The sequence below is a fragment of the Ovis aries genome, chromosome 7, assembly GCF_016772045.2.
Source record: "Ovis aries strain OAR_USU_Benz2616 breed Rambouillet chromosome 7, ARS-UI_Ramb_v3.0, whole genome shotgun sequence".
NCBI classification, from domain to species: domain Eukaryota; kingdom Metazoa; phylum Chordata; class Mammalia; order Artiodactyla; family Bovidae; genus Ovis; species Ovis aries.
The window spans coordinates 68,646,506-68,661,034 of NC_056060.1; the positions used below are offsets into that span (position 1 = coordinate 68,646,506).

At 34.2% G+C, this 14,529-nt stretch overlaps 1 protein-coding gene across 5 annotated transcripts in view; it reads left to right on the top strand.

Annotated features, from left to right (window-relative positions):
• The window catches only part of ARID4A (AT-rich interaction domain 4A), a 58,781-nt gene that overhangs the window by 1,162 nt on the left and 43,090 nt on the right, over positions 1–14,529 (top strand). For all 5 annotated transcript variants that reach the window (XM_012181720.4, XM_060418097.1, XM_012181719.4 and 2 more), the window contains exons 2-7: positions 84–140; positions 1,906–2,016; positions 4,272–4,337; positions 5,334–5,424; positions 13,013–13,092; positions 13,183–13,277. In XM_012181720.4, coding sequence (XP_012037110.2) covers positions 135–140; positions 1,906–2,016; positions 4,272–4,337; positions 5,334–5,424; positions 13,013–13,092; positions 13,183–13,277 — 449 coding nt within the window. In that variant the 5' untranslated portion in view covers positions 84–134. The remainder of the gene's footprint in view (positions 1–83; positions 141–1,905; positions 2,017–4,271; positions 4,338–5,333; positions 5,425–13,012; positions 13,093–13,182; positions 13,278–14,529) is intronic.

Consider the following 14,529-nt stretch of genomic DNA (forward strand, 5'->3'; position numbering starts at 1 on the left):
GGCGTTTGTTTACTTTCTTTACCGGGGTCGCTCCCCTCCGTTGACTGATTCTGTGCCTGTCTTTCTCCTCCCCTTGGTTATAGCGACGGAGAAGATAGCTCGTTGAGCTGGAACCCCACAGATCGCCAGTGAAAATGAAGGTAAGTGGAGTCGACGCTGCTCGGAACCTCGTGCCCTGAACACTGTCTGTCGTGAGGCTGGTGCTGTGGAATGTCATTTTTTTGGCTACTCAAAATTGATTCCTCTACTAAGCAGAGCTTTCTGAAAATGAGGACGTGTTGAATGGGTAAGAGATGATCATTGTGTCTAAATGCGGTCAGTTTGGCCCCTCTCCGAAGCAGTTAGCACTTTGGACAGGCTGCTGCAGCCTTCCCATTGTTGTCCAGTGGGCTAGTATTTTTAAACACTTCCTGTGTTGGCAGCACCCTTTGCAGAAGTAAAGCTTTTGTCCTGCTTTGGTTCTTTGGGGGATTTTTTGAATTTTTTTTCTTCCCCAGTGCCAGTGAGATTTTCTAAAGAAGGAATGTGTGTATTGTGTTAGGGACATATCATTTCTTCTGGGGATAAAGTGAAATTTTGTGGCTGGAATATACTTGAAGGTGAAGGAAAACTAAATTTTGTATATTATTATCATAACTAATAGCACTTAATTTCAGTTCAGTCCTTACAGTAAATATTTTAAACATATACCCAACCTAAAAAAAATTCTTCTGAAGACAGCTGATATTGCAGACATCCTGTGATGTTTAAAGGGAAAGGAAGGTATATCAACCTGTAGTTCTGAGGTGTTGAATATTTGCAAAAAGTATTTCTCATCAATTTGCATTATTCATAAATGCACTAACTTTAAATTTGATTTCTTACTCATTTACTGTTTCAGTGTATTGAGCTCTGAAATACAGTATTTTCCCAAACTTCCTCTCGCTTTCCTATCTCCTTGAAGTTTTGAAGTGACAGTGTACCTTCTTTAATGTTAGTTGGGAAAATAGAATGAAAAATCATTTTCTGCTTGAAAGTATTTCTCTAAACTGTACACTGTCACCGTTGCACTTAGCAATGTTGAATTGAATTTGTATACATATACTTAACTTTTGAAAAAAGTTGGTAAAGTGACAGACTGAGATAGCAATTATTCCGTTACTATCAAGATTAAAATGAATGGAGAAATAATATTTCACATCTTTCAGTGTATCATTCTGATCATGACCATTTGCTGAAAGCAGGTATTTCTTTCTGAAACTTAAAAAAATATATACCAAGATTAGTGTAATAAACTTGGTACTACTACCATCAATTCACATCTCTGCATTAATCAGATAATTTAGACTTGAAGCTCTAAAATGCAGCACTTAGCCAATGGTTTTTCTAAATAATGCTCTCTTTGTCAAAAATATTGGCTTCATTAATTATCTATACTGTTACAGTGTATCCAAAATGTTGCCTTTATGTAACTATATTAAACATTTAATTATGTACTAGTTAGTATTAATTTTAATAGCATATTTCTTTTAATTTGAAAATAAAATTTTCAGGAGGCCATAAGTGAATAACTTAAAATTCTATGAGACAATATAAATAGACTTTTTTGAATTTTAAAATTTTTTCATTTCTTAAATATATTGTAAAATTGTTGAATCATTTTGTACCTGAATGAGAAAACATTATATTTCCCTACTGTTACTTTATAGTTATAATTTTAAATGTTTTATGTTATCAAGATATAGTTTATTAAGTAAAGGATTGCTAATAAAGTGCTTTAGGAATATTTTTCAAATTATTAATGACATTAATAAGCAAATAATGTTAATGTTCCTACTACTTGAAATATAGAACCTTTCAGTGAGACCTGGGGTTGGAGTTGGGGAGAACAGTAGTGACTTTAATATTTCATCTTTCTTTCATCAGGCGGCGGATGAGCCTGCCTACCTGACAGTGGGAACTGATGTCAGCGCCAAGTACCGAGGTGCCTTCTGTGAGGCAAAAATTAAGACTGTGAAAAGGCTGGTAAAGGTTAAGGTAATTTTTCTTTTTAATGCAACAGCTTTATTAACTCAATTGAAGAGAATTAGGGGTGAGGAGACTGCAAATCAACACTTTATTTATTGAATCGTTACTTCACTTACTGAATCATTAATATGTGAAGAACTGTTGTATACAAAACTGTAGGAAAGGCACATTAGGAACTGGGAAATAACTCAAAATGAGAAATTATTCCGAACTGCTACTATGAAAATACTGTACTCATGGTACTTCCCATTATTTGGATCTTTCCTATTTGTGGTGGGCTCTAATCTGTTATCTTTCCCTTTCTTATTATTTAGGTAGAGGCAATTTCAAGTAGTTAGAAAAAGCCATAGATTACTAAAAACAAAACCGTGGGAAGTATACTTTCAAGACAGCATTAAAAATGATTTAAGAATTCTATTTTTAAGATGCTTTTATGGCCAGAAAAACAGTTACTTATTCTTGTACAGTATTTGGAAACATAGAAAAGTACTGAAGGAGTAAAACCAATAGTTTACGTCAGAAACACTAATATCATTTTTATGTTTCCCCCGAGCAATTTTTCTGTATAAATGTTTTTAATAATCTTAGTTATTTAGACTACAAAAGTAATCCATGCTTATTCTAAACATTTTTAACATTCTAGAGCTGTATAATAAAATTCATCAAAGTCCTTTTTGATAGTATGCCAAAGAGATTTGATGTGTTCTAGATTTGGGGCTGTGCCTTTCAATAACAAGTGTTGTTTTTACTATTATTCATTGGATCATGCTCTACTTTCAGTTTTGCAATTTGCTTTCCTACAAAAATTAAGCACTGTGAAAGGAGAAATTGTCTGTCTTATTCTGTTTGAATACCTAGATTAGTGTCTTCTACATAGTGGGTGCTTAAAATGTGTTGAATAAATGAAATGCTGAATAAATGAATGAACAGTGGGTCCAGGACCAGCATCATTAGCCTCGCCTAAGAACTTGTTTAAAATGCAAATTCTTAGGTCCCTGCCCCTGACATACTGACTCAGAAACTCTGAGGGTGGGGTCCAATGGTTGTGTCATAACAAGCCCCTGGTTGTTTTTGATGCATGTTAAAGTTTGAGAACCGTTGAACTAGAGGAATGAGATTTGTGTGGCGGGCAAATAGATTTATCTAGGATTATTATAAACTTTCTGTTTAAATTCCCATCTGATGTTGAAACTTTCCTCAAGTATTGTTAGGATATCATTTGACATTCATTAATTTCTTGTTACCAGCTATACAGGATCTGCTTACCAAATATTTGCTTGGAATTTGTTTGAGAATTTTAACTTTTTGTTAGCATCATAGCTCTTTGTAGATTAACCTACTGAATTTAAAATCAGTACCATGCTTGTTCCAGGAGGTCTTAATGATAAGATAAATTACCTAGAATCTGAAGTTTCTCCTTATTGGGTACTTGTTCCATTTCAGTTTCCCTCTCCCATCAACCCTCTCTGTTAATATGCTATGCTTAGGGGCTCAGTTGTATCCAACTCTTTGTGACCCCATGGACTGTAGCCCACCAGGCTCCTCTGTCCAGGAGATTCTCTAGGCAAGAACACTGGAGCAGGTGACCATGCCCTCCTTCAGGGGATCTTCCCAACCAAGGGATTGAACCCAGATCTCCTGCATGTCTCTCGTATTGCAGGCGGATTCCTTACTGTCTGAGCCACCAGGGAAGTCCCTCTCTTACTAGAACAAGTTATATGTGTAGGATGATCTGTAATAGAAAGGAACACTCATTTGTGACTAAATTGCTTATCATATTACTGTTTAGGTTTATTTTATAAAGAACCAGAAAATGTCTGTTCTTAATTTGTTTACCTTGCATATAGGGGATAAAGTTTGATACTGTTTTTATTTTGGGGGGTAATAACCTTGGTGATGATATGAACTTTTATGACTCTTTGATAAAACGAAATGAAGGCAGTTTTAAAGTTTTACTGTAATCACTACAGATTATAAATCTTGTATAGTTAATTCTGCAAATATTTATTAAGTGCTTATGACATGCATTGATACTTGCTAACTGCTGCAGATACAGTGATGAAAGAGGATTCTAGCCCTCAGGGAGCTCACAGTTAATGGGAGAGACAATAAAAACAAACATAAGACAATGTAATAAGTATCATACCAGAGGTAACCGCAGGATGCTAAGAAAGCATAGATTAAAGACATTTTTGTTACAGTGTTACCATAAATAGATTATTTTAAAAGTAACATGTGAACTGTTGTGCAAAAATGTTTTTTAGGTACTCCTGAAACAGGATAATACTACACAATTGGTGCAAGATGACCAAGTAAAGGGTCCTTTAAGAGTACGTATTTTGTACAGTTTAAAATCTAAAACGATTAGTCATAAATCCATACAATGATTTATTGAATTTTACACGTGTAAATACACTTTTAAATGTTAATTAGAAAACAGCAATACAAATGAGGTGTTGTATAGTTAATATAAATTATGACATTAACAGTGTCTGTATCCTTAGTTAAAGAATGTTGAGTGTCTTTAAGGAAGAGTATTTTAATACATATGAATATGAGTTTCACTGCTTTTTGTTTTGATTTCTTGGATTGAATACTTTATTTTGTTTTTCATATTGTTACCACAGAGGTTTAACTTGTTAAGTGTGTTATGCTAATATAAGTCTGAATATTCTGTTGTTCAGACTTACCAAGTAAACTATGTTGACTTAATAATTCAATTTAATGAATGCCTACATTATGTTTTCCATCCAAGTCTGGCCATTTGTTTATGTTATAAATCTTTGTTATGTCAAAGTACCACTTCAGTTAATATCTGATATAAAAAGGTCTGGAAGCTGGAAGAAGTTCAACTGGTCCATCTCTCTGTATCCAGGTGAAACTTTATTTAAAAGGTCCCTTAATTATAAATGCTGAATCCAATAGTCAACATTGCTATGAAAGAAAATTGAAGTTATTTTTGTTATCTTTATGGTTTTTGGTTCTTATACTCCACAGTTTTCTTATAGGCAATATGATATAGTAAGAAAGCTCTGAAATAAGACTTAAAAGACTGGGTTCTCATCCTGGATTCTTTGCAGATTATTTTCTCTTCCTGAGTCACAACTTCCAACGTATAAAATGGGGTAATAATAACTGTCTTACATAAGCCTCAGTGTTTTGAGGCTGGAACTGCATGATAAATGTTAGAGCACTATAAATGATAAAGATCTCTGGGAATGTAAGATAAATAGATATATTTTTTTTACCCAGGTCATATGGTTGGTAGGAGTGATTTAGTTTATTTATTTAAATTTGATGATGAAATTTTGATTTTATGTTTTTAGGTTGGAGCTATTGTCGAAACAAGGACGTCTGATGGATCCTTTCAGGAAGCTGTTATCAGCAAGTTGACAGATGCTAGTTGGTATACTGTGGGTAAGTAGTTAAGTAATTTAATAGAAAGGATTTAATTTGGGGGGTTTCATATATATGTACCTCTGTTTTGTAAATACATTGAAACATTATATTGGCGGAGAAATATGTACTTTTTCTTGTCAATTTACTTGATACAGATGGGTAAAATTTTAGTGACACCTTGATGGTAATTATCAATTATCTCTTTACAGTAACTTGGCCACTTAGAGTTATTTCATCCAAGAGTGTACTCCTTTTTTAGGTTATCTTGATATTTCCCTTCAAGAAAGTTAAATTCTATGGTTATTTTTCTTCCTTTAGAAAAGTCAGTACAACTTAGTCATCAGACTTTTTAAACTTTTTCTGGAATTAAAATTGCATAGTTGCAGTCTTATATTGTCTTGCTGCCTGCTTTGTATAAGGGTAATACAGATGTTACCATAGAATTCACAGACTGAAAAAGTCCTGGCCAGAGTAGATTCAAGCGTAGATGATCATAGCTTAATTTTTGATTTTCTATGTAGTCAGGACTCTTAACACCTTTCAAGAAAGATGTATATGCTGCTGGGTCATTCCCTGCCAATAAAGAATCTGCCTGCCAGTATGGGAGACACAGGTTCGGTCCCTGGGTCGGGAAGATCCCTCGAAGTAGGAAGTGGCAACCCACTCTGGTATTCTTGGCTGGAAGATCCCATGGAGAGAGGAGCCTGGTGGGCTACAGTCTATGGGGTCATAAAAGAGTTGGACACAACTTGGCAACTAAACAACAACAATATATGCTGCTAATATAAATACATTCTTAACATTTGATGCATACGCTTATGCTGACTTTAAAAAACTTTAGTGAGTAGCAACAAGTGTCGCAATACATATAAATGCAAACCTGAATATAGTACCTACATAGTTGCTGTCATTGTGCTGAGAATAACAACAATTAATATTTCCGAGTCTCCTTTCAGTACTTTGAAACAACACAGTCCTGCAGATATCATCCTATCCTTGGCTCCACACTGAACATCTATGGCATTGTTTGGTTTATACATGTATGTCTTGGTATAAAAGATGTAATTATAATATTGTGGTTTCCCTGCAGAAGGAAAAGAAATGACCCTTTAGATTTATTTTTAGTTTACTTGATTTGTTGCTTTGGATAAAAATCATTCATCTCTAGTTGATGCTCAGAGATGTGAAGAACAGTCTTTAGGTAAAAATTGTACTTTGTACATAAGACAAAGAAAATATGTGTTATGCTGTGGCTTCTATTAATAGTAGCAATCTGCACTATATATCTATTCTTTTCTAACCATTTTTATTCTTAGACCTCCTAGAAGTTGATGTTGGTTCACAATGGTGCTATTATTCTGAACTATATATTTTTAGAAGGGTTGGTTGTGGCCATTGATAGTTGTTAAGAGATTTAAAACTAAGTTTAAAGTTAACTCTTATAGATTAGGTAGATGCAATTTTGCTGTATTAAATAAAGCAGTGGTAAAAATTAAAGGAGTTGATATGTGCACAAGCGTGGGACATTATATGATGCATGTTCAGATACTAATATACATCCTGTTTGATACTTAATATCAAGGTTACATTCACAGTGCTTGTGAAGTTTTAATGATATAATGCTCAGCTTTTACGGAAACAATACTGTTTTTCATTCACATTTTGGACTTCTGCACCCCAGAATAATACTTCAGCTATGAATAGCTATTTCTGTCCTGTACATGAATGGCATTTTAGTATTAATACTTTAAAAAACTAGTTGATACTGAGCATTCTCTGTGGTGATTTTCTGTGACAGGTAATTACAGAAGAAATTGTGTAATTTTTTTCCTCCAAGAGCTTAGAATCTTAATTCCATGTGATTCATGTATCAGATGGTGTACATAAGACTCACATGGTGCTAGTTTTAAAAAAATGAGAATTTGAGGGCCGCAGGTCTCTCCAGTTTAGCAGGTCTAGGATGGCAACCCAAGAATTTCTTTTATAAGTGCATTGGGTGAATCTAATGCAGGTCGTACACAGTTATGAAAACAGGCCACATTGGTCAGAAACTAATTTGGGAGAAAAATGCAAAATAAGATCTTTGCATCTGTGTAGTGAGACACAGTGATCAAAAAGTTTTAAAATGGTAAGAGGTACTGTTCTTTTAAGGAGACTCAGTGTAGCACTCTGCTGTATAGAGTGTTTAGATATTGAAGGATGCAGACCACATAAAGAAGGATCAGAGTTAGAAAGTGGCAAAATAAAATGTGTGATCTCTCATGGATCACAGACTTCCTGTATTTATAATTGGGTACCTACTTATCTGTTGGATTTAAATTCTCCTTTTGTAATTTTTCTTGATTTCTGAAAAGTGTTAACATAGGTAGAATCAGAAAGTTATACAAAAGTGTTATTAATGTTCTCAATGATATTTTTGGTTTTAAAAGAACTTGAAATTATCTCAAACTATTAAAAAATGAAACAAAAGGGGATACCACACTAATAGTTTGGATAAAATAGGAGTTATAATCATTAGTTATCAAAAAGTTATCTGAGAATGTAATATTAACTCTTTATATAATACAGGTATTAATTTTTCCTATTATAACAATAAATTTTTAAAGAGATTATGGATCTACCATAACTCAATTAAAAAAAATATAATATTACCTTGCCCTCTAAGTTTTGAATGATGAGTAACACCAGTCCATGGATTTTGGACAGGGTTGGGGGAGGTTTGAGACTTGGAAATACCTCCTCTTCCTATACTAAAGCACTGCCTTTGTAGTAGTTCATTCATTTGGCAGTTCTTATCCTTGCGTTAAAGATGAGGAATGTATGTAATTGTACTGTTAATCTGTCCAGTCATCAAAAATCCTGCCAAATTCAACTGTCAGTGAGATATTCTTTAACTGTTCCTTTGCTTTTTTAGAATATAAAAATAACACACTATATTTGAAAAATAAGGAAAATGTGAGGGAAACAGTGAAAAATAAGGAAAATGTAAAGGAATTAGTTGCTGTTTGCTTTAATTTGTATATAAATGTACGTAGGTCTTATATCAAGTTTAACACTAAAATCTTTTTTAATCATATATTTTTGTAACAAATGCTTTTTAAGATTTGGGATTTTTTTCGTGCCGTGTACTTATTATTCTGCATATCAGTTTTATCATATCCCATGGAAATTCTAAGTTAAAGGAGGAGAAGAGGGTTAAGATTAAACTGGTGAATGAACTGACTTTTGTAGAATGTTCTCTAGGCTTAAGAGGCTTTTAATTTGATTAGAACCTCTTAACAAGGCTTCCCTGGTGGCTCAGCTGGAGCCTGCAGTGCGGGAGACCTGGGTTCGATCCCTGGGTTAGGAAGATCCACTGGAGCAGGGAAAGGCTACCCACTCCAGTATTCTGCCATGGAGAATTCCATGGACTGCATAGTCCATGGGGTCGCAAAGAGTCGGACACAACTGAGTGCCTTTCACTTCACTTACGACAAATTTGTTATAACCAAAGTCAACGACAAAATGTTTTCAAAGCCAAGTGGTTATTCCACTGACTAGAAAAGTTGCACTAACAAAAAAAGTACTGAGTAACACATCTCTTCAGTCCCGTGATAGGCTTTAACCCATTGTTTAAATAGCCTTTTCTGAGACTTAGCATTCCTATGATATTTTATTAATAGAGCTATACATTTGAACATTAATATCTTAGGTTTCCAGATTCATTAATTTTTTTATATTAGCTGCTGAGTGACATCTGTAGTTATCATGAATGATTTTATGAGTAATACAACTGTTGTTTTTACCAAGGATATCCATAATTTTAAAGTATTTATTATGTGAAATGTTTTGCTAATTGTAACTGCTAAGTCTCTTCATTTGTGTCCAACTCTGTGGACTGGAGGCTGCCCAGTTCCTCTGTCATGAAATTCTCCAGGCAAGAATACTGGAGTGGATTGCCAAGCCCTACTCCAGGGGATTTTCCTGACCCAGGGATCAAACCTGCCTCTCTTGCATCTCCTGCATTGGCAGGTGGATTCTTTAGCACTGTGCTACCGGGGAAGCCCATACATATATATGTATATATTCTTTTTATATTCTTTTGCATTGTGGTTTATCACAGGATATTGAACATCGTACCCAGTGCTATACAGTAGGACTTTGTTGTTTATCAGAGTCAGAATTCTTAACTTCCTTCCCAGTGTTCATTTTATGCCTCTGCTTTGTACCTATTTATTATCATTTTGATCCCCTCCTTAACTAAATTGTAGCTCATAGATTAACCTTCTAATTCTCGACTTCTTTATCTATAAAAAGGAAGATAGTGATGCCTACTCTGCTGAGGTTGCTATGAGGATTAGGACATAGTGGAAGATTAATAGTAATAGCCAATTGTATCTTTGAATTGATAAAGTTAATCTACTGCTGTTGTTATCAGTTACTCTCCATCATCTAACAGTGCTGTGATAACAGGTAGATCTTTCATATTAGTAGTTAGATTGGATCCCTGTTGCTTTTGTTTCTTTGAATTCTAACAATTTAGGGTTAGGCTTTGTATGCTTTTGCATTAGCTTTATTTTGTCTACTGTGTTGAAGGTTATCAAGTCTTAGCTTTGTTACTTAGGTTTTAGTATTTATATAAAATATACTGACAGATATGATTTTTGTACTGTTCTCTTGCACTCAATCAGTAATATATTTGCATGCCATTTTTGGCAAGTATAAGACATTTTGTGCCTTACGATTACTAAATCTTATAATCTTTTTTTTCTCTTGGCATTCTGTAATATCCATCTCGAACCAAAAATAAACTAAATTTACTATATGCACCAGTTAATTCTTTCACTCTTATCAAAGTGCCAGAGTCACTCTTTAGTGCTTTAAATTACGTGTTCTTTTAGATGATACTTGTAACATGGAAGTTACAGAGAAAACTTCATATAGATGGAGCTTCTTCATGATTTTTATAATCAAGGATGTCCTGATTAAATAGGTGCACTATATTGTTGGGTTTTCTGTTTGTCTTTTAGAACATCTTGAGAAATTACATGGCTCAACAGACTTGTATAAAATACTCAAACACATATCTTTGTATAGTTTTAGGAATTAAAGTTCTTGAACTGTTTCTCTTTTTCACTTGAAGTTGGAAGGGTTCCTAGGTAAAACTACACGGTGGTGGTTTGTATCACTGTTGTCTTTGGTTTTTATGTCATTTCTAACCATGATGAAGTATGCTGAAGTGGAAGTAATTTTTTTTCTTAAAAAATTAGATACATTTCAAAGTGACTATTAAAAAAAAAGAACTAATATTAAATTCTTGAAATTTCTCATCAGGGCATTTTGATTTGGGGCTGCTGTTGATTAATAATAAAAATTGTGAAAAAGATTTTGTTGCATAAATTTGATATTAGTGATTGGTCTTAAACCCGCATTTTCCTTCCTCACACCTCTGTGTCTTAAATGTGGTATGTATTAGTGTATACGTGTATGTCCATTGTCATCATTTTTGCTACTGTATTATATGGCTGGCATTAAGGAAAATTGGAACTTTTAGGCTTTATTCTTTAGCATCCTTACATTAATAAAAACATGAATTATTTTAAGTTTGATATGATAATTTCATGATTTTGAATTTTTAAAAGTACGGTGGTTTATTTATCAGCCTTGATGTTACCATATGAATCATAATTGTGATGTAAATGTTTAGAGCACTGTTCATCAGGTGTAGATTAGTGATATAATTGTCGGAGAATATTGTGTTTTGTCATTGTATCTGCAGGTAGTCATTAATTTATGCATCATTGACAGTATGTAACACAGATGATTTTATGTAATCATTGAAAGTGAAAGTGAAAGTCACTCAGTTGTGTCCAACTCTGCGACCCATGGACTGTGCAGTCCATGGAATTCTCCAGGCCAGACTACTGCAGTGGGTAGCCTTTCCCTTCTCCAGGGGATCTTCCCAACCCAGGGATCAAACCCAGGTCTCCCACATTGCAGACAGATTCTTTACCAGTTAAGCTACAAGGGAAGCCCTTGTAATCATTATGGTTCTTTAAATACGTGTATCAGGAGTTTTTAATTTTCTTATTTTCTCCTGCATGTAAGAGAATCTAAAACTAGGTATCTTTAGTCTAACAGGAAGAGCTGACTGAGGTAGATAAATATTAAAGGAGTTGAGCACTCTTATATAATTATGTTTCTAGCATGAAAAAAGTTAAGTTTATGATTTAAAGGCAGAGTGTTTACTAATAAAACAACCCTTCAAGAAAAATTCAGGATTTCAGTTACATAGATAGCATGGTAAAGATTCTAAGATGTTATTAAATTAAGATGATGTAGAATTTTCCTTTCTTAACATTAATCTATTGTGTCAAAATAGAAAAACATATAGATTTTAAAAATTAATATTAAATCTTGAAATTAATGATCATTTTTTGTGTATGTTTGCTTTTCTGTATATGTGCTTTTCCTGTAACATATATAAACATTTGTTTATGTGTACATGGCATTTTAAATATCAGAGGTAAGGATTCTGTCTTCTTGTATTTTATCTTTTCATAATGCTGGGTATCAGGTGTCTTCTGAGAACATTTTCTTTGTGAATATCAGATATTAAAATCAGTATATGTCTGAAAAATTAAACTTACAAAATTATCAAAATATATATAGCTAGATATATGGAGAGCATGCATGCTTGCTAAGTTGCTTCAGTTGTGTCCGACTGTCTGTGACCCTACAGACTGTAGCCTGCCAGGTTCCCCTGTGAGTGGGATTCTCCAAGCAAGAATATTGGATGGGTTGCCACACCCTCCTCCAAGGGATCTCCTGACTCTGGGATTAGACCTGAGTCTTTTGTGTCTCCTGCATTGGCAGACAGGTTCTTTATCACTACCGCCACCTGGGAGCTGTTACATTCCTTAACCTCATATCCTTGAAATATTTACACATACTCTACAAGTAATATGATTTCTTTTTAATGTAGTAGAAGTAAAAACTTGAGAAAGTTGCTGTGCCATTATGACTTATTTTTTAGAATTAAAAAGTTTTTCATCTTTCTAATGTTTCCTTGATTCTGCTTTTACTTCTAAACATCTTTCACCCTCTTCTAGCAAAAGAAACAAGTTGAATCTTGTGAACTTTAGAATTTGGCAGCAAGTATTTCTGTTATAGTGGGTTATGATGCAAAGAAGTAGAAGCGGTAGAGTAATCCAACAGCATTACCAGAAATTAAACAGTTTCTCAATGTTAGAGATACGCTATTGATAACTGTTGCCAGAAAAACCCATAGTCCTTTTTTTTAAACAAGGTTTTTGCTAATTCTTCTAGGATTAAAGGTAATTTAATATCTGTGCTTTGACTAGGTTGTTAATGGTTTAAGAAGGTGGTTCTGTATTGGTAGAAACTGAAGAAGTAAATGGAGACACTTAAGCAATTGGGGACAGCCATTAACTTGTATTTGTTTGGTATCTATAGAATGCAAAATATGGTATGTATAATTTAAAAGATTTTGAAGCGTAACTAACATAATGGTTCTTAAGCCCCAGGTAAACAGCAACAGTAGCATTCTGTGCAGTTCCAATTTTAATTAGTGTGAATAAATTCTCTGATGTCTTGTTTATTGCAGTGTTTGATGATGGTGATGAGAGAACACTGAGACGTACCTCTCTTTGCCTAAAAGGAGAGAGACATTTTGCTGAGAGTGAGGTAGAGTGCCATGGATGAACATTTTGAATTGAACAGCAGCTACTAATATAGAGGCAAGAAGTGATTTAATTTGTCTGTTTTTTTATCCAGACACTTGACCAACTTCCATTAACAAATCCAGAGCATTTTGGAACTCCAGTAATTGCAAAGAAGATGAACAGAGGAAGGAGGTCCTCTCTGCCTGTGTGAGTGTTTTCACGTACATTACAGTTATCACAACATTAAACAAGTGGTTTCTCTACAGTGGCCAAATTTGTTTGGGTGACCTTTCCATAATATCTTGTATCCTTGTTTTAGACATTTTGCCTTGAGCAGACCTTTTTCTTGATTCTTGGACAAAGTAATAGAAATAATGATCACAACCCCTTTTTAAAACAGGCTATTTTTGTTTTGAGTTACTTTGCCAAATTCCTTGGCATCTCTGGTGGCGCAGTGGTAAAGAATCCACCTGCCAAATCAGGAGACTCAAGAGACATGGGTTCAGTCCAGGTTGGGAAGAAACCCTGGAGTAGGAAATGGCAACCCACTCCAGTATTTCTGCCTGGAAAACTTGATGGATAGTAGAACCTGGCGGGCTACAGTCCATGAGGTTGCAAAGAGTTGGATGCAACTGAGTGTGTGTGCGCATATGTGCACGTGTGCGCGCACACACCCATACAACCACAGGAGTGCTTGCGTGTGCATGCCAAATGCTTTAATACGATGATTTTCCTATTTTAAGTGAGAATAATGTGTTTTTCTAACCTTTCTATTTCAAAAACATTTCAAATTGAAAAATTGTAATCATGATACAATAAACTTTCATATACTCATCATCTTAGATTCACTGAATTGTTAAAACTTTCTGGCATATTTGCTTTATATTTCCTCTCTTTATATACATATATTATTATTTCTTAATAATAATAATTTTAATGGGCTGAACCATTTGAGAGGAAGTTGCAATCATCATCACTTACCCCTCATTTGTGTTGAAATATACAGACATTCTCTTACATAACCAAAGTATGATTATCAAATTCAGAGCAGATAGCACTGATAGAATACTATTATCTGAAGTTGCCACCTGTCCCAGTAATGGTCTTTATACTATCTTCCATTTCTTGGATTCAGTCCAAGATCACGCATTGCATTTAATTTTTGTGGTTCTTAAGTCTCCTTTAACCTAGAAGAGTTCCTCAGCCTTTTTTTCATGATGTTGACATTTTTGAATAGTACAGGCCAATTGTTTTGTAGACTTTCCCTCACTGTGAGTTTGTCTAATTGTTTAGTTATCAGATAGGTTAACTGATGTGTTTGATGAGATCTTTTCGTAACCTTTTAGAAAATTGGAGTGATTATCAGGCATCTGGCATGCATAAAAAGTCGAAGGGCAGTCTCTTAAAATGTATTTGGCACAGTAAGTACTTCATGATGATAGAGCTTTTCTGTCCCAGC